The 18,787-nt window shown below is 46.2% G+C and overlaps 2 protein-coding genes across 2 annotated transcripts in view; one reads left to right on the forward strand and one right to left on the reverse strand.

Annotated features, from left to right (window-relative positions):
- T265_08299 (hypothetical protein) overlaps positions 1–15,052 on the forward strand; it is a gene marked incomplete at both ends in the record, with an annotated part of 30,966 nt that extends 15,914 nt beyond the window's left edge. The window contains 8 exons of the mRNA XM_009174055.1: positions 45–634; positions 870–1,034; positions 2,203–2,287; positions 2,630–2,960; positions 6,562–6,650; positions 9,341–9,904; positions 13,658–13,973; positions 14,970–15,052. Coding sequence (XP_009172319.1) covers positions 45–634; positions 870–1,034; positions 2,203–2,287; positions 2,630–2,960; positions 6,562–6,650; positions 9,341–9,904; positions 13,658–13,973; positions 14,970–15,052 — 2,223 coding nt within the window. The remainder of the gene's footprint in view (positions 1–44; positions 635–869; positions 1,035–2,202; positions 2,288–2,629; positions 2,961–6,561; positions 6,651–9,340; positions 9,905–13,657; positions 13,974–14,969) is intronic.
- The window catches only part of T265_08298 (hypothetical protein), a gene marked incomplete at both ends in the record, with an annotated part of 7,512 nt that continues 259 nt past the window's right edge, over positions 11,535–18,787 (reverse strand). Inside the window, 5 exons of the mRNA XM_009174054.1 lie at positions 11,535–11,687; positions 12,572–12,844; positions 15,851–15,976; positions 18,426–18,483; positions 18,579–18,745. Coding sequence (XP_009172318.1) covers positions 11,535–11,687; positions 12,572–12,844; positions 15,851–15,976; positions 18,426–18,483; positions 18,579–18,745 — 777 coding nt within the window. The remainder of the gene's footprint in view (positions 11,688–12,571; positions 12,845–15,850; positions 15,977–18,425; positions 18,484–18,578; positions 18,746–18,787) is intronic.

Consider the following 18,787-nt stretch of genomic DNA (forward strand, 5'->3'; position numbering starts at 1 on the left):
CGTTTTTTTCGGTTTGTCATCATTTTTTTTTTTAAAAACCCTAGGAACTCCTGCTCAACTTCCCCCGGATGTTGTTCCGCTACTGGGTTGTGGCTCACGCGGAAGTTGCCGTGGACAGACTGACAGTTACCAGTGCAAACAAAGTGAACCATGATTATGTGAGAGAACGCACGGATATGCTGATCATTCTGCTGCATTCGGCTCTGTTGCTTTTGGTCAAAGACAATGAACGTTACGTTCTGCGAGCGTTCAAGGCGACTCGCGAACATGCTGGCGGTGGGTTGAGTGCGACCGGAGGTTCCGGAGGCAGCACCGAACGGGCTGGTTCCATTGCTGTCATGGGTTCGTTCGCAGATCGAATTCCATTGTCTTCCTCGTCATTTTCCGGACCTTCAACTTCGATGAGCAACTATCTGACTCAACCAACGGGATCGTTGGGATCATTCTCGGGTGCTTCAACGGTTTCCCAGTTGAGTGGGGCCGCAGTGAATCCTGGAACTGGTTTGGTTTCCACGGTGGCTAATATGGCTGGCGCTAGTATTTCCGAACGTCCGAGTGGATCAGGAAGTCTTAAGTTGGCTCCTATACTCCTTTTGCACAATATGTTCACGTCCCGTGGCGAGAAATTCGGTAAGTTCGCTTTTTATCCCGATATTCAAATTGCCCACTCACTAAGATCTTCCTGTTGAATGTTAGCTGGTAAATTTCCGGTTGCACTAAGCTACCCAATACATACACCGCAGGTCCCGATTGACTGTTAGGTCCCACACGAAAGCGGAAGGACGAGATGGCTCAGTGATTAGAGCGCGATTTTGCTGACCGGTCTATGGTTCGAACCCGACCTCCGACTTTCGATTTCCCCTGCCTAGGCTTGGGCAACCTGACAGTATCCCAGCCCTCGTGCCTCCTTCTGGTGGCAAGTTAGCTAGACACCGAGAGGTTGCTACCGCTGAACGGTTTAGGCTTGAACAACCTGGCAGTATCTCAGCCCTCCTGCTAGCTTTGGCTGGCATGGCAGCTGGGCACCTAAAGGTGTCAGTTGTTAACTTTCGTTTTTCCGTTAGTTTCATTATTCTGGATTAATTCAATGTTGGAAAGTACAAAATGCTTCTGAGGTTCCTCGGATTAGGTGACAGAAAGCTTGATGGTTACTGTGCCAACTTACCGACCGGAAGGTCCTTGGTTCGAACCCAGTCTCTGCATCTCGACTGCTCCTGCGATTATCTCAGAAAAATGAAGAATAAACCCTTCATTCCAAGTCCTGGGCTACATAAAAAATGAACATTGCAATTTGATACTGATCCATGTTTCTGGCCAATCAAAAGTAACTTTTTAGGGGAAATTTCTCAAGGTCAAGCATGTTCACTTGACCTTTGCTCTTTTATTTTCCGTCTCTTCCATTCTGGCCGTTGAATAAGTCTCTGAATTTCATTCTGAGATTTACTGTTTACGAAAAAACAGCTTTCGGTTTTTCGATTCCTGAACATGCAGATTTTATTGTTTTCAAGAGAGAAACACCCACAAAATTTAAGTTGAAATCTTTCCGAATGGATTGTCCTTATCGATATTTCCATCGTCTGCTGTTTCACTTGCGGTCACTTCAGATCCTTCCAATCGTGTTCAGCTGTTCCATTGTCTTTCAACACATTGAATTGGGACATATGCAGTCGGTGAATGGCCACGACAAACGGGCGTAGTTGCGCCTTGGAACCCTGTTTTTTTCTTTACGAACTTATCACCACCGCCTACAATTAAGACAAAGAGCTGGCGCCAAATGAAATGCAATGAATGGTTTACAGGAAACCGGCTTCCTAAGCACTGTGGTGACTTTTTTTTATTTCCCCAAATGGTCGTGGGAAATATTCCACGTTGCGCTACTCGTTTTGACATAAGAACATGTCCGTTGATTGTGCCTGTATCTGAGCTGATGATGTGATGGAATAACTCTCATCCGCTTCTCCAAAAGGGTACATTTAGAGATAGCATTAAGGGTGAACCACCCAGTGACGTTGTGGAGCTCCCCACCTCAGAAACGATTTTATCGTATTTCTGGGCTACTCGGAAAATGTAAGTAGTTAATTGAGGAAGAGAAAAATGCAGCAGCATATCCCAGTCTACGAACCAACCATCTAACTGATGCGCAGAACATGCTCCAACTGAATTGACTACTACCCATCGTCACTTATTTCCCCTCTTTTCCAGGAGGAGAACACCTACTCAACATCGTGTCCATGGACCCTCCTGTCCTTGTTCGAGTGCTGTTTTTCCAGGAGAAGCAACGCCAGAAGTAAGTGTTACTGACTGCGAAATTGTCGCATGTTTTTGACTTCATTTGATAGGTCCTCTTGACTGAATTCCAGGTGGCTCAGTTGTAAGGCGTGGACTTATCGACCGAAATTACTGTGGTTAGAATCTAACCCCGACATTTGGACTGTTCTTGTCTAACCTTGGGCAACCTCGGATGGTATGGCAACTTGTCACCTAAAGGATGCCATTGCTGAACAACAGACTAAGAGCACGTTGTTTTCCAAGCATCTGAACTGTTCAGATATTGCCCGAACAGACACTAATCGACTCTTTGCAATGATCCTTGTTCTGCTCTCTCCACAGTTGGTTCCAACTTCTGCAGGAACAAAGTCCGATGGTTACGCACTTCTCTTCAGCTCAGCAACAACAGCGCGGAGCAATGTCGTTGCGAATGGGCAGAACCACGACTCCAATGCAGATGCTTTCACTTCGGAATGCCCGACTGGATCAATTCCCCGAAGTGAATGAGGCGGAGGCACGGGAAGAAGCGACAGCCCAAATGGAAAGGGGACCCGGAGAGTCTGGGGAAGAATTGCCTTCCGAGTTCATCGAGCAACCTCAGCAAACACCTGTGCCGATAATCGAACACAGTGATTCCACAAGCTCAATGGAAGAGGAAATAAATCCACTGGATCGAGTACATATGTCTATCAGTAAGTGTACAAACCTCGTTCTGGTTTGCAAGCCGTCATCAGGGCGTCATTTAATAAGTACTACTTAGTAAGTAGTGTCCGAGTGATGTATATTGACTGTCTTGGTCGGTACGACAAACCTTAAACCCTACCTTCATGAATAACAGCCTTAAAAGTGCATTGCAGGTGTTTTGTTTGAGTCCACCCCAACTAATTGATTGTCGGACCTCCGAAGCAAAGGAGAACTTGCATGCTGAGCAACATGCTGTTGACAAAGGAGCTTCGGTTTACTGGCTACAACGTTCGCTGAGTTTTTGATTGCAGGTTGACTTACCACTATTGCTCTCTAAGACACTGGTTATCGATCTGTCCACCCAAAATGAAAATTGGTTAGTATGAGAACAGGACGTTGTTTTCGAAATAATACCAATTTCAGTCTCAGTAACCTCGTGAGTAGTGTTCTTTGAAGGGCGCGTTGAAAGCATTCCGAGTCCTTGGACCAATTAACAAGAATCAGCGTGTGTCAGTCACATCAGCCGACAGTTTCTCTGTCAATTTCTGTCGCTCGATTCTTTTGTCGTTAGAGCCTATACAACAGGTTAATGAACCCAGTCGTACCTATGCCAAAAATTGCCAAATCTCCCCACAAGGTCATGAGAAAAAGAGTGACTTTACAAGGTGAGTGAGACTCCCGTCTGGGAACTCGTTGTTCGAGGAGTCAGTCAACATTTGTAACCATGCCAGACGGGTGAGTTAATCACACTGCCGACCAGCCGCTCGTGGCCGAACGGGTAAGTGTTCAAACTACTAGCCTGGAGGTCGCGGGTTCCCGTCTCTCTAGAATTTCGCGAGATGTGTACTACTGATGATTCCCAATAAGGATGAAACAGCAATACAAGGGAGAAGATAACACTCGAAAGCAGATCTTGCAGGGGGATTGTTAGGGCTTCAATCGGGTACTGAAAGAACTTTGCAAGCTCATGACAATTCCTCCCAGTTACAAGTCAAGAATTTAGCAGTTTCACGATTTACCAACCGAAGAGTGAACTTCGATCTGAGAAGTCGTTGCTCGAGGAGCCAGGCAACACGTGTGACCGCGTGATGTGGATCCCGTGATTGAAGGATGAGCGGCACTATATCCTGTCTCAAGTGAGTTGATCACAGTGCTCATCAGCCACTCGTGGCCGAACGGTTAAGTGTTCGAACTAATAGCCGGCAGGTCGCGGGTTCCCGACTCCCCGGAGTTTGGTGAGATGCGCACTGCTGATGATTCCCAATAAGGATGAAAACTAATAGCCGGGAGGTCGAGGGTTCGGGACATTTTGGAGTCTCGTGCAGTGCGCACTTACCAACCTAAATATCAGTTGAAAATTTCCGGATCTCCTCGAATCACTAGTCAGTGGACTTAAAGCTGTTGACCTGGCACATCCAGCAGACTTTTGTGAAGGTATCGTCGCATGAATTTATCCCTTTTCCCCATTGTCGGACCGGGTAGGACCAAAAGAACGAGGTACATCACGTACGATGTATTAGGATAATCAGCTCCGAACGTAACTGGACTACACAACTGCCAATGGAATGACCGTTTTCGTTGGGACAGATTTAATTGGTTGTTCTTCGCTTGTTCCTGGACAGATGAGTTCTATTTTTTGGCCCGCCTAGAACGTTCCACGTGAGCTTCATAGACAGCCCTTTTTCGGCTGCACATGACACGCCTCTCCGTGTTTAATAAATCGATCAGCCGATTCGCACGTCCATTGGCTTTCTGGTTTGGCTAAGCGCATCATACTATCAAGCGGCTATCCAGACTCGGGTTCATGGTATTAAGGAAACCATGGTTCCTCAACACAATGCAACAATGTTGTACAGAGACAAGCGGGAAATATTGTCACATCTCCGGTTGGCTTAGTTTATTACAAAACGTGTGAAGCCATCGGATGTTTGTGCAGCTGGTATTCAGTCGGAAGAAATTAGTGGATACTTGTTCTATAGAAGAGTGGATTGGAAAACAGTATACAGAGCAGTCGGTCAGAGCAGAAAAATGGGAAATGAGGGCTTTTCGGAAGCATATAACGATCAGGTGTGTGATTATTTGCAGAATCAGGGACCCGAACAGTGTAGACGGGCTGGAGGTAGGATCACAGAAGGTACTTAGTACGTTGAACAGTGGGAGTTTGGCAAACAACGAAATGCACCCACAATCATCACTAGATAGCATGACTAAGTAGCATTGCAACACAAGGAGGTTCGAACACTCATTCAGATCCGTTGAACACAAAATCACCAGCATGTATCAACTGAAACGTAATATGGAAGATAATAATAAAAACAATTGCCGCTTTTGGAACCGAAATGATGAATAGGATGACAAGTTCGGCTCTCTTCTTTGGGACTCTGGGTTCGACTTCAAGCTTTCATCCATTATCACAGGGCAGCGAAGCAAATGCGGGTAGCTGTGTTCCGCGAATGGTGGCTAAATTTTCGCTTTGGAAACTGCAGGGAAAAAGGACTCTGAGCATGGTGAAAGAACCCCATTCATCAACAAAGCAATTATCTTATTTCCCGTCGCCAATGGAAGCAGTCTGCGGTGACCTTCGTTTCTCTAAGTTTCTTCTCGTTGTAACCGACTGCTAATCTTGGCTTCAGAAACTTGATAATAGGAAAAAGCATAACAGGTGTATCATGAACGAGCGAGTGCAGGAAGTGTTGCTGTTGGGTGCTCGTGCACTCGGACGTGGTCGAGCCTCTCCGATTGGCTGTTTCAGAGCCCAATCTGCAGCGTGTCTGGAGGCTCGCCGACAACCCTTGAACGCTTTTTGTGGAGTTGAGGGTTCTCTGTTTTCACAAATCAGACATTTCTCTAGTTATCGAGCCTGCACAGCTTGATGAAAGACGTGTTTTGAAACAGAGAGTTATAGATTTCTTTGGACCGATGTTTAGTATCTTCGTTTTTTCTCCCACCTGACAAAATACAGATGACGATTGGGCGATTTTTGGTGGAAATTGAAAAGTTTCCATTGCTAAACATCAACTTCTCTTTCACTGTACTACGCTAATTTTGCCTTCTATTTCTCCTACTGTCCTTCTCAAAGGGTCCTTCTTTTGAGCAAGAATTTCATGCTGAAATTTTTAATCANCACAACGCATGTTAATCTTGCATCCATTGCCCGTCGCCACTATGCGTTTTCCCTTACGTTGCTTCTCAAAATGCAGCAAATCACACCTTATTCGTACAGACAGTCGCCTATTTTTTGAAGTCATACCGACCAGTGAAGTATTTTTATAGAGGTTTTAGACCAAGAGATGCATGCTCGTTCTTTATTGAACCTTGCCATCTATATTTGCAGTTCATTCAATAATTGCTTCTAACTTTGGAAACTCATTTTGTTCTTTTTACCTGTCGATGTGGAAAAATGAGAATTCGCCTTGCATTTAACAGCCCACTCTGACGATTTTTCCTCCATTGACTGATTGACTGTACATCCTTGAAATTGATTATGCATAACTGTGACTCGGTCTTTCGTCTTTTCAACGTATCGTCGCTAACCCGGCAAACACGACAGTAAATTCGAGTGATTTTTGAAACACTATTATCCGTTCCGTTTTTTTTACATTCCACTAGATGCCTGCAATCGCATGAACCAACAGATGCGGCGGGATTTGTGTGAAACTTTGAGGATCTCGGAGACTGAGTTTGACAACATTTGCAAAGTAAGTACCCTAGTGTTTGACTCACTTATGCAAGACTAACCAGCGAATGGTGTACTCTACGCGAAAACTCATCACCAATGTGGTCTTACACCAAGTTCCACTTCTCATTAGGTTTTGCTGTTCAAACATATGTCTTTCCGTATTCTGAGTGTTAGTCATTCTTAACTTTCTGACTTACCATTTAATCAGCCGATTGCGCTGCACCAACCAACAGCTGAGTAAAAGTGTGTTGGAAACGGGAGAGAGTTAGACGACCCCTCATCTCACCTTGACGTCACATCTTTTCACGATATAAAGTTGATTCCGGGAGGCTGGTACAACGCTGCCAGGAGAGGATATCTCAGCTCTGGATCAGCTGATCGCGATGGTCCGAGACGTTATTAGTGCCATAATACAAATCAGAAGGTGTATGTGCACTAGCTCCCTGCGCGCGCGCGAGTCTGTGTGTCTTGACTGGGTTTGGTTTCTCTTTATGTAGGTCCCAGTGCGTAAACGTGGGCGCGTCGGCACATGATTGGTCGCTACGCTGACTAGGCGGTGCAGACAATCGATGTCCGATGAGTCAGCTTAATGCGACGTGTTTGTGCGTACGAGAAAAAGACAAGCCTCGCGATCCAGTGAGCGACTGTGAGCTGAACAGTCAAGTATACGGGTGACTGGGTCGCCTCAACGTCTGTTACCTGTTCTACTGACAGGGCAGAATCAGCTGTTGCCGCACAGTGCAAGTTTGCTAATTTCAAATAGATTTGTGCTCCAAAGGGGAATTTGCTACGCTGTTTAGCTCGCTGGCGTATGACACAACGATGAACTATTCACAACCTAGGGAAGGTACCATCTACCCTGAAGCGATCACAACTAACAGCAGATTTCTGGGGCATGTGGGCGTTCGATATTGTTACTAAAAGTTTCCCGAAGTGCAACCGCCGTGGCATTTTTTTTGAAGGACTAGGTGTATTTTTGTCGGCTCATTGCAGTCTCCATGTGTTGACTGGTCTTGGAGGCTGTGCGTTTGTTGAACTGCTCAGCAAGTGGGTTTGTGCTGTGACTTCGATACAACTCGACTTCTGTAATCATTGTATGCATGTGCGATACGCATTAAGAAAATGTTCCATCATTTTGTGCTTCAAGTATTTTTGACAGGCAATATTCTAATGCACTACGAATCAGAAAGTAGGATCTTTGCTTCGCTAAAATTGACAACAAAATAACCGCTCTGGTGTCACTATGGCTTCTCTGTGTGGAACTAGGCCTTTTTAACAGTTTGGATGAAATTCTCACCTGGGTTTGTTCTGAAGTGCTCAGTTTTTAGGGGAGCTGATTCGCCAACCGGGTTTTGAAGCGGACTCCAACATCTTGTCTAGTCTTAGGTAAACCGACAGTGCCCAAGCCATCGTGCTTACTTCGGGTGACATGGCAGCTGTGCACCGAATGGGTTTTGGAAATCCTTCACTGAGATAGAAAAAAAGCTAGAAAAATAGCATTTTGTTCACATTAACTGGTTGACAACGTTTTTCTTTATCTTAGAAACTTCTCGAAACTCAGAATTTCTCCCCTTAGTGAAGCGAGAATCAATTTGTTCCTGAGAAGTTATTCTTCCCAAGCAATCTAGTTTTGAAGTGTATCCAAGGTCGCAACAGACTGTACAGCACAACGGATGTTCTAAGTGGATCATTGCATCCACACGGGGATGTTCAATCATTCCCGTATCATGCATTAGACCCTCAAATGACGGGTGGTTTCTTAACGAGTTTTCCGATGCTATGAAATCGTTCGAGTAGCACTTCTAATTTGGGAGGTCTTGGCGCCTTGAGTCCGAAGTATTCAAAACCAGATTGGTCCACATAGTGAGATGGTCCCAAAAGGAACATTCCTTCTTGACGGCCACAATCATTCACACGTTGGCATGGATCCCTTCCTCGCAGATAAGCCACTCTCGAATGATGTCAGCCCTTTCTTCATGAGGATGAAAGCAGGAGAAAAACCGTGAAAACTTTTTCCGTCCAGCTTAGGCACGTTTGACAACTAGTTCGTTGGACTTGGCATGATTGTTAAAGGTCAATTTGCAGAACGCACTTTTCAGAGGTCGTAGCGTGTACTAAACTTCGAGGAAGTTATCCACTATAGTCACACATTATTCCCTCAGGTGTTGTTTAGAAAGGTGGGCTTAGGTCCGAGCTAACCTTGCATGGCATACAGGCATTGTCCGCTTAAACGTATCGAGAAACGCATGGGTTTGCACTAGGGTACTGCGCCGTGTACTTACTGTATACCCTTGTCATCCCCTCATGCGAGATAGTGCCACTGTTTTGATCCAAATAGACACAAAAACTCTGTTTCCCAAAGTCAGACGAATGTAATGAATCCAAAAAGGTTGGGTTCATAGCTTTTTTTCATGGGACTAACTGAAACTAACTTTTAGGAACCGGTAGTCGTATCGATCGTCAACTCCGCGCGATGATTGGCCAACGAAACTATCCAATGAGTGTGGAGCATGATGAATGTGGCTTAGCGACTGCTGTCAGGTTAGAAGCCGAGTTCAGGTAATATATCGTCGCATTTGAACTTGCATTTGATGCAAGTCTGGCAAAGAGAAGTTCATTTTAGTGTATAGGGTATACTGTAAACGATTAGCAAGCTGTAAACATGGATGTACACCCTATGTTGTTTGATATCTTTCATCTTCCTCTCAGAATCTGCAATTAGATGAGGCCCCTTCATTGGAACAAATTCTTTTGCTTCAAGTGGACATTATGCACAACTGGCTGTGTTTTCTATCGCGTACATATGCGATGGCACTTCGACGACGTGAGGATAGCCGAACGCTTAAACCACAAACCAGTGGTGAACCTAGACAGACTGACGAGTACACACTATTCCCCGCGAATTGCAAGCGCCCCAGTCTGTTTTCGTTAGTCGAATCATTCCGGACTACCCAACAGGATGGATCAGCGGCGTCAACAGCCAAGGATAATAGCAATCTCGCATCGGTCTCCACGATCGCCACTCCACAGCTCTGCAGATCTTTTGCCTCCTCATTGCCCGATGTGGAACAGACGTGTTCAGCACCCTCACTGTATCCTACAGCACGCCAATTAGGTGTAAGCGTGCAGGATTCTCGACGTTCCCGTCGTCGAACAGTACGATCTTCAAGTATGATCGAGCGAGAGATCAATGCGGGGCCAGATCGATATTCAATGATACAAATGTGGCAGCTTGTCTCGCAAATGGCAAATACAATAAGACAGTTCACCAAGGTATGAAACATCCGTGTTCCCATCCGAATAGTTTTAGTTGCACAACAGTACATTGGCACCTCAAATGGGCCAAACTAGACCAAAGTTTTATTCGAATGAGGTTCCTCCATCTCGCTTTGTCCCGTTACTGGCTGGACCCATGAGAGTTGGGTCTCCTTTTTGCATGAAGAATACTCACCCTCTTTTCAAGACCCTCAAGTGAACGAGCACTAACGGGCTTGTGCTCGGTATCTATTGCAAACCGACCCTCCTGGTGATTAGTACGCGTGGACTTGTGGTGTAACTGACCGATGTAGGGCATTTCTGTTCGGCCAAGGGGGTCTGTCCACCCAAGCTGTATTAGCAAGCTGTTTGAGCAAACATTTCCGCGTGTCCGAACAGTTAGACACGATTTAGGAATTAATGGCGCCCGGTATTCGCACAATGGAACTGAATTTTCGACGTGCCCCTGACGGATTAAAGCAATCGGGCAGTTGAGTTAAGAGTGTGCCAGGCCAAACTTTTGAGTTTCGTTTAGGCATCCCGGGGTCCGAGCGATGCTGGGAAATTATTCCACCAGACTTTTCTGCACGATTGCTTCAGTGGAGATTAAAATTTGGTGAGCTGCAAAAATATGAACGTAGATCAGGATGGTTTTTGGTTTGAGCACATATGCAAAAAATGGAGCATTTTGGCGCAAAAAGTGTTACTCCACACGTAGAGCACTGAGAACATTGTGCGGCTAATGGGCATCGGAATTAATTTCCACTCCATCATTGTTGCCTAGCAGACAAGGTTGAAAATCACTCTTCGCGCCCTAAAGTTTCAGATTCCAGACCATGTATCCACTGACAATAGCCCATTTTGTCCGCCCAAACTACCCCGTTACATTCCAACGCAAAGCAGGCAGAAACCGGAAGGGAGTTGAGCACTCAACGCAAAGCAGGCAGAAACCGAAATGGAGTTGGGCACTCAACCGATGCCAGTAACCTTTATCTTGTCACTTTGTATCCACACTACCTAGCTAAAGGTTGCCGTTCCCAGTATGCTGGGCTCATTTCAGTTTGGGTTTGGAAAGAACGTTGGATCAGTACCACTGGATGTGATGTTTTGCTTCTCCTTGGTGTAAACCTCTTGTTCTTGATCGCTTTCCATAAGCTGTAATCATCATGATTGTCAGCTGTAAGAACCGCGTACTCGTCGTACAGTGGTTGTAGTCGCCGCAGTTTCTTTCACCGATGATTTTTTTTTGGGGGGGGGGAGGTATGTAGCTGCGCATTGCACGCGGGAGATGATAAATTGGTGGATAAATCCAGCACTGTCAGTGGGCTGTCAAGTTAGGGGGGTTGGAAAAGGAGCTATGCATTGAAGGCAATAGCTCGGATGCACGAGCTCCATTGAGGGCGCGACTGGGCCATATCTGACAATGTCTCCAGCCATTGATGTGGCCCGTCTCGGGGTCCCCATCCAAGAAGACGGCTGTGACCAGCGCAGCTGAGTTTGCTTCGCTGCCAAGTCATCGTTTGACCGCCTCTGGCTCTCTTCCACCCCTCACGTGGTTGTGCGAAAAGAGCCCTTCGAGGAAGTCGGTCGACTGGCATATGCAGCATGTGGCCAAGCCAGTGCAACCTATGCAGTGTGATCAGTTCATCTATCGAGGGTGAGTCGTTTCTCCCGAATACCATTCGACGTACTTCAGAATTGCTGATCCGGTGTTCCCACCAGATTCGGGCAATGCTCCGAGGACATCGATGGTTGAACACTGAAAGTCTTTTGACGTCCTCAGCGCGCAGCGGTCAAGTTTCTGATCCATATATTAATATGAAACCTTTCCGCCAAGTGCTTTCTCTCAATATTTGCTAGAAAATTTTCATTTGTGTGACAGTTGGGCTGTAGTGTTCACTACTGGCGTACGGCTGTCAATATTGATTACAGCGAATTTGTGTTCATGGTATCTGAAATGGAACAGGTATGAGGTTGTCAACGATAGGTCTCTATGTCTCGGAAAGGGGTCTTCGACAAAATGGCTGAGCACTGACTCTCAGCATGGAATGCATAGAATCCCTCTTCTGACAAGCTTTCATACTGAAGGTATCGTCAGCTGGTAGGCCAGAGTGTGTGACAGAACGAGGGAAATTCGTATCTTATAATCAGTAAGTAGTCTGTGTTGCCGAAATGGACCTCGCCGAGTGGACAACTTCCGTGCCGAACATTGTTTACTAAGCCAATACCAAACAAAGAAGCCCTCATCAACTAACAACCGTGACTCAGATCGCAAAAAACATGGCCGCACGATTTAGCAAGATCATCGGGAGTCAGCTTCGGGGTTCCCACCTTGCAGTAATCCGCGTCGTCTTAAGCCTGCGTTCAGAATTTTCCCCTCAAGTTTGATTCGTCGTCCAACCGATTGCTGAACGAACCAGATAGCAATCTGACTGTTAGCGCGTAGTTTGGTTTCGACCGATTAGTCATTGATCCAGAGGTAGCGGTTTGAGTCTGTTAATCAATAGGTCACGTGTTCGACTCCTGCACATTCACCTGAGGTAACTCAATATGTGTGCAGATAAGTCTGCTCGACTCTGGGTAGTTTTCAACCCACATTCATTCGAAAGAAGCTTTGTGAATGACCAATGGTCATCCGGCTGCTATCGTCTGGGAGGAAGGTCTATCTTTTACTCTAATTCTAACCCGTTTGGTGTGCCGAGCTGCCGCGCCACGCGAAAGACCCACGAGGACCGAGGTACTGCCATTTTTCTCAAGTCTAGACAAGAGCATTAGAGATGCCAGGGTTGGGTTCGAACCATGAGCATTCCGGTCATTGAATTCGCACCTTAAAAATCGTTCAGCTTTAGCACCCTTTCGGTGCCCAAATGCCATGCCACCCGAAGGTTGCACGAGGGCTGGGATACTGTCAGACAGGGGAAGTCTTGAGGCAGAGCGGGTCGGGTTCGAACCATGGGCCTTGTGGTCAGTAAATTCACGCTCTCACCACTTGGGCCATCTCGCCCTTAATTGTCGAACTGTACAGTTTACTAAATCGGCATTCAGTTTGAGAGATCAGTGATTATGTCTTGGCACCTTCAAGTCATGTTCCGTGCCTCAACTACTTCCATTTGGTTAGAATATGAGGTTTGTTTGTTTTTCTGCTGGAAAAGTGGATTAAGCTTCCGGAAAATATTCCATCTCCCTGTTTTGCACCATCACCGGAAAGTAGTACGGGTAAAACTTGAGCCTCGCGTATCCGTTCTCTGGACCTGCAACTACACATAGACTGTAAGTAGACAATTTACGCATTTATTTGGGTAACTGTGCGCTAGATTATGTAAATGGAACTTGCTCACGTTTCAGATACTTGTTTTAGTTGAGATCGTTTGCCAGATAATCACACCAGAAGGCTGTAAGTTGTCATCCCGAAAGTAATCTAGCAGATATCCGGAATTCGACAATCCGGTTGGATATGGAATATGTCACGTGCTCACCCCGCACTTTGTAGGATCTCTCTGCTTCTGGGATGCGAGGTTTCTTTGGATGATTTTGTTGCGTTTGAGAAGAAATTGACAAAACAAGTTGATTTGACATTCACGTTGCGTTGGTTTTTAACCCCGGGCGCTTCTGAAATCCCGGTATCCGTGTTTCACTTAGTTAATGGATAACTCGCTTTTCATTGACTTTTTTTTATAAATAAAATTTGTTCCCTTGGAAGGCCGGTTTGTAGCCAGTGATACCTCGTTGTGATGCATAGTGTTGTTTGTTTGCCTTTCCGAAAAAAAACAGCTTACCAACAGTGGACACCGATTTGGACAGCCCTTAAGACGATCTATCTCCGATCCAGACACCCCAATCAGCAGTAGACTCTCTTCGTTGCGGTATCCGAAATCCTCCGAAGATATCACCAAAGACCATTCCGAAGCACTTCTAAGTCCGCTAGCAACGGATACAGTGCCTCGGGAAGAACTGGATTCCTCAGAAGCTACTGAGGGTAGTGAACAACAGCGAGTAGACGAATCCCCGGAGCTCGAACTATCCCAGGCAAAGGATAGCGGAAATGACTCGTTTCCTGCCACAAGGTTGATCGATACCAGTCAGTCAGGTAAGACTTAGTCAAGGCTGTTTTATGATCATATTTGAACCAACAGGAACCGTACAGGGACCCAGTGATTCCACTGACTGTCTCGGGAACTCGCCATTCATATTTCTCGAATAATGAAACTACCCAGAAGCCGAAACCGACTCCTTTTTTCCTTTTTGCTGGACAGGGCGGAGTGGGGCAGTGTCTTTCATATACCGACTCCCTTGTCTTACTCACGTGTTCCAGTCCGCCGTCCAATCCTCACCACTATTATCGCTGTATTATACAAATCTGTCTTGATGATAAGTCATCCCATTGTTCCATACTTGAAACTGACTGGAGAGGATGAAAATCAACAGGAGATAACGACGTGTTTCTCGCACCCTCTTTGGTGATCATGGGTCTCGTTGATACGTTGGCAATGAATACTCGAAGCGCTTCTCCAGATGAAAAGGAACACTTTTATCTGACCCTCAAGACGGTTGTTGAGAAATTCCATTGTCACAATCGGAAAAAACACGCACTGTCACTCTTAATGATCACCGTCCAATGAGGAAAGCCCCTTGGGATCCCCGAGAGTGTCTGCTCTCGAGGAACAGGGGTACTTTAGTATGGCCACTTGCATGTAGTGAGGCAATTAACACATTCTCTTTATACGTGAGTTGCATCCTTCTCAACGCTGAGCAGGTGGAAAAAACTCCAGGTGCTGGGCAAAAGACTGTTTGTTTGATTCGTAATGCACTACTCATAAGGTTGCTCGAAATTTGTCGATATCCCGAATATCGTGGCGACCTAGCGCGGCACATTCCGTTGCCCGGAAACATCACAAACGAGAGATTCAGCTGGATCCCGGGTGAATCGCTCGCAAAACCAAATTAGTTCGCAAACGAGTGTATTTCACTGTTTGGTTGGGTTCAGTTGTCTAGTAGGTTGTGCTGTTGTGGCCGAATGGGCCACACACAACATCAGTTGTTCAACTAAACTTCGATGGCCCCAAACGAATCCTTTGAAGAGTAGCACTCGAGTTTCGCAATCTACAGAGAACTCAGTCAATCAGACAGTGTACCGATGAGAGAGAGCTCTTCACTCGCCCACGATAGGAGGAGAATAAGGGGATGAGAGCCATGCGTTCAAGACGGTAAAGAAACCGTTCAGCTGTAGCCTAGCTGCCATGTCACCCGAAGGTTGCACGAGGGCTGGGATACTGTCAGGTTGCCCAAGCCTAGACAGGGGAAACCGAGAGGCAGAGCGGGTCGGATTCGAACCACGGACCTTCCGGTCTGTAAATTCGCGCTCTAACCACTTGGATCATCTCGCCCCTCGGGACGGTAGCCCAATTTGTCCAGTATGGCAGGGCGTGAGAGGTATGCAGTGAAGGTGATCGCTGGACCGTGTCAACTGAGAGACACAGCCATATCACTTGGGATCACTAAGCGTCGGTTTGCCTCGTCTTGCATCTGGGAAGGTCACAGTCACTCACTGGAATCAGTTGACTGACGAAGGCTTCCATACTTCATTGCTCTGTCGATTAACTCCCCAAAGCTAGTCTGTTAAGTGAGTCGGCGGAATGCATCGATTCAGTGAGTTGGGTACTAGTAAGCGAGCGGATTAACAATCGCCATACTGATCTCACCTCTATACTGATGCTCCGCTATAATGACCATTACAGCTGCTAATAATCTCCACGAGATCAATTACTCCGTCCAGGGCAGTTCGTCTGCATATCAGGCGCCACAATATTCCGTGTATGAACACAGAGCAAGACTACCAGACTTGTATTCGCATAGGTTTGGACGAAAGCGTTGGGTTACAGTACTCTGTGCAGCTTGATGGCATTTCATCCGGGACTTTTTCTGCCGTCCCAAGATCTGATAGCAAAAAAATCTCTCAGCTGTAACACCCTTCCGGTGCCGAAAGAAGTACGAGGGCTGGGATACTGCCAGGTCACCCAAGCCTAGACAGGGGAAGTCCAGAGGCAGAGGTCGGATTCGAACCACGGACCTTTCGGTCGGAAAATCAGCGCTCTAACCACTTGAGTAACAAAAAATTGATCAGAAACACAAAATATCTGGACACGTATGATCCCACTACTCAGCAGATCAAACGGAAGAATGTTCAGTATGACCACCTGGTGTTCAAGATAAGATTTCAGGCCATCAACCTGATTACGGGTCACGTGCCATATTGATGACTAAAGGGAAAATCAAATCTGAGTAGGCAGGCGGTTGAATTACACAAGGATTACGTGAGTGCGAACAACTGCTACAAGAATGCGGTGCATTCTCACAACTGGAGTACGGACGTGAACTTACTGATCGGAAGGTTCGTGGTTCCAACCCAATCTTTGCAACTCGATTGCTCCTGTCTAGGCTTGGACAACTTGGCAATAACAGCACTGCACCGAAAAAGTGTTACGTCTGAACGATGCACTTTCACACTTCATGGTTCCGAAACATTCTGTGGTGTTATCCACTCTTGCTTGCTATATAACGGAAACGATAAATTTGCGGTTCCAAAAGAAGTTTCCTGTAGAGTACTATTTTCTTTTGCCAAGTTCATTCTGGAGTATAAGTGTTTCAGACACCTCTCTACAGCATATACTCCTCTGGAACGCCCCCGTCTTGTCACTTGTGTGGTTTTTTTTGCGAAAAATTGGTGTTATAATTGTTGGACTAATTGTGCACGCACAGCCCTATCGTTCTTGCTTCTACCCAATCAATATTTTCACTCACTCAACAGCACTAATCAATGGTTCCTGCACCTCCACTCTTAACCACTGCTTCACGTTGCTTTATAGTTCCCGCAACACCAACCAGTAAGTTGACTATCAGGGTTTCACATTAGCGTACGCTGTCAAATCACTCGCAGTATCGTGTAAAGTTTGTTAAAGCATTTATTGATCGGTTTTTAACACCAGGAATTAGTAAGAAGATTCCTTCAACCCGGCGCGGTGGTCTAGCCTCTTAAAATCTATCTAACTTGGTTGTTTTGTCCTGTAGACTTGGTGAATTTTTGTCCCCAAGGAATTGCACCAAACTAGCAGTTCAGCCGAAATTTTGTTCGGGTTAATCTGCATTTGGACCGGAGGCTGATGCCTCAAATTACCCGCTTGGATCCAGCGTTTCTTCTTCACAATTTTAGTGAGTGAGGACTGGTTACCAAATTTGGCTTTGTCCTTTTTAGAAACGGTCACCATAACAGCTCGCTTGCTGAGTGGATTGGAGTCAACGACAGATAGCGTGAATGCCAATCAATGCCACCAAGAGGTAGTCAGGGAAAGAATCACGTGAACTGCGTGCAAAATCAACCAAGCAAAGGCAAATATCGATCGGATCATTGGTCGTTTGTGACTTTTTCTAGACAGGAGATTGGTTATTATTCACTGGAGACTTCATCTGCACTGTACAGCTGTTTCATCCCTGTTTGGAATCATCAGCAGTGTGCCTCTTACGAAAACGAGAGTTTCGAACTCGTGACAATCCAGTCAGTGGCTGAATAAGTAATCGTTCGATTCGAACAGCTGAACAGCACTGTGATTAGGTCTCGTTTAGACAGGACGTAGCGCCACTCATCTTTCAATCACGGGATCCACATCACGTGGTCACGTGCGTCGACTGGCCTACCAAGTGATGACTTCTCAGAAGGAAGTGTCACTCATCTTGTGGACTCATTCTTCCTTTGAAGTACTGCTCTTCCTAGGTTAGAATGAAACAGTTGTGCAGTGCTTCTCGGTTCTTCCAGCATAGATTGACTTCACTTAAAGAACAACGTTTCAGTTGAACAAAGTTTCAATAGGCTTACGAAACTCTCGCTTCGGAATTATCAAAGGGAGGAGCGATAACTCATTGCTAAACTGCTGGAATGGATGCGAATATCGTAAACCGACTGCCCTCAATCGGTGACGTACTCAAGAAGGATCAAGCAGTCATCCGATTTTGTGAGCAAACATATGAGAAGTGGATAAAGCCACAACAGCCTTGTCATCACAGTGGAAGTCGGTAGACAAGCAAGTCAAGTTTAAGTGAATTTGGTGTTGGGAAGGGGGTGCGAGGTGATTTGGTTTACCCAGCGCTGCCTCTTGTGAGCAGCTCGTCACACTGTGGGCTATCCAGTCAACAAGTGGTGGTGATGGCAGTCGCAAGCGGTCTGCGACTGACGATCGAAGTTTGCCCCGACCGGTACATGTAGTTTCGTTTAGACGATACTGAATAGAACAGAGTGGTGAAGTTGACCTATAGCAGAGCGGTTCAGTTTCCTACCGCCTCTTTTCACTGGCGTTTCGATTGACCGTAAGAGAGAGAGGTTTAGGTCGAACTGAGGCTTCCTTAGTTTAGGGAAGCAGTGGAGTAATCCGTTTTATAAATCAAGCTAAAGCCAAGAAGCACTGTACATCGGTTAGCTTCACTTACAGGAAAAATCTCAACTGCACGTCCCCGAATCTCTCTGCATCATTATAATCATCATCGACAGCACGACATCAGCGTTCAACACCGATGCTTCACTGCCGTACAACCATGATTTATTTGAAAGCCTTATTGTAAAGAAAAGAGTAAAGGTGGACAGGGAAGGGACTTAGTGCTAGCTTACCACAATCATTCCGAGGTGCCTACACCTCCGGACATTCACTCAGGCAATCTGGATAGAAACTGACAACAAGAACGCCACTGACATCGGTTGGCAGCCATATCTTGTAGTGTCTCCAACCAGGCACAGTGAGGATCACGCGGTCCCCATCCTGGAAGGCGAGTAGCACCGACAGCACCCAAGCGTTTCGTGATCTCCTTCATACTCCTCTGCCAAGTCAAGGGTTGGTCACCTTTGTGTTTACGCCACTC

Source organism: Opisthorchis viverrini (assembly GCF_000715545.1).
Source record: "Opisthorchis viverrini unplaced genomic scaffold opera_v5_209, whole genome shotgun sequence".
Lineage (NCBI taxonomy): Eukaryota > Metazoa > Platyhelminthes > Trematoda > Opisthorchiida > Opisthorchiidae > Opisthorchis > Opisthorchis viverrini.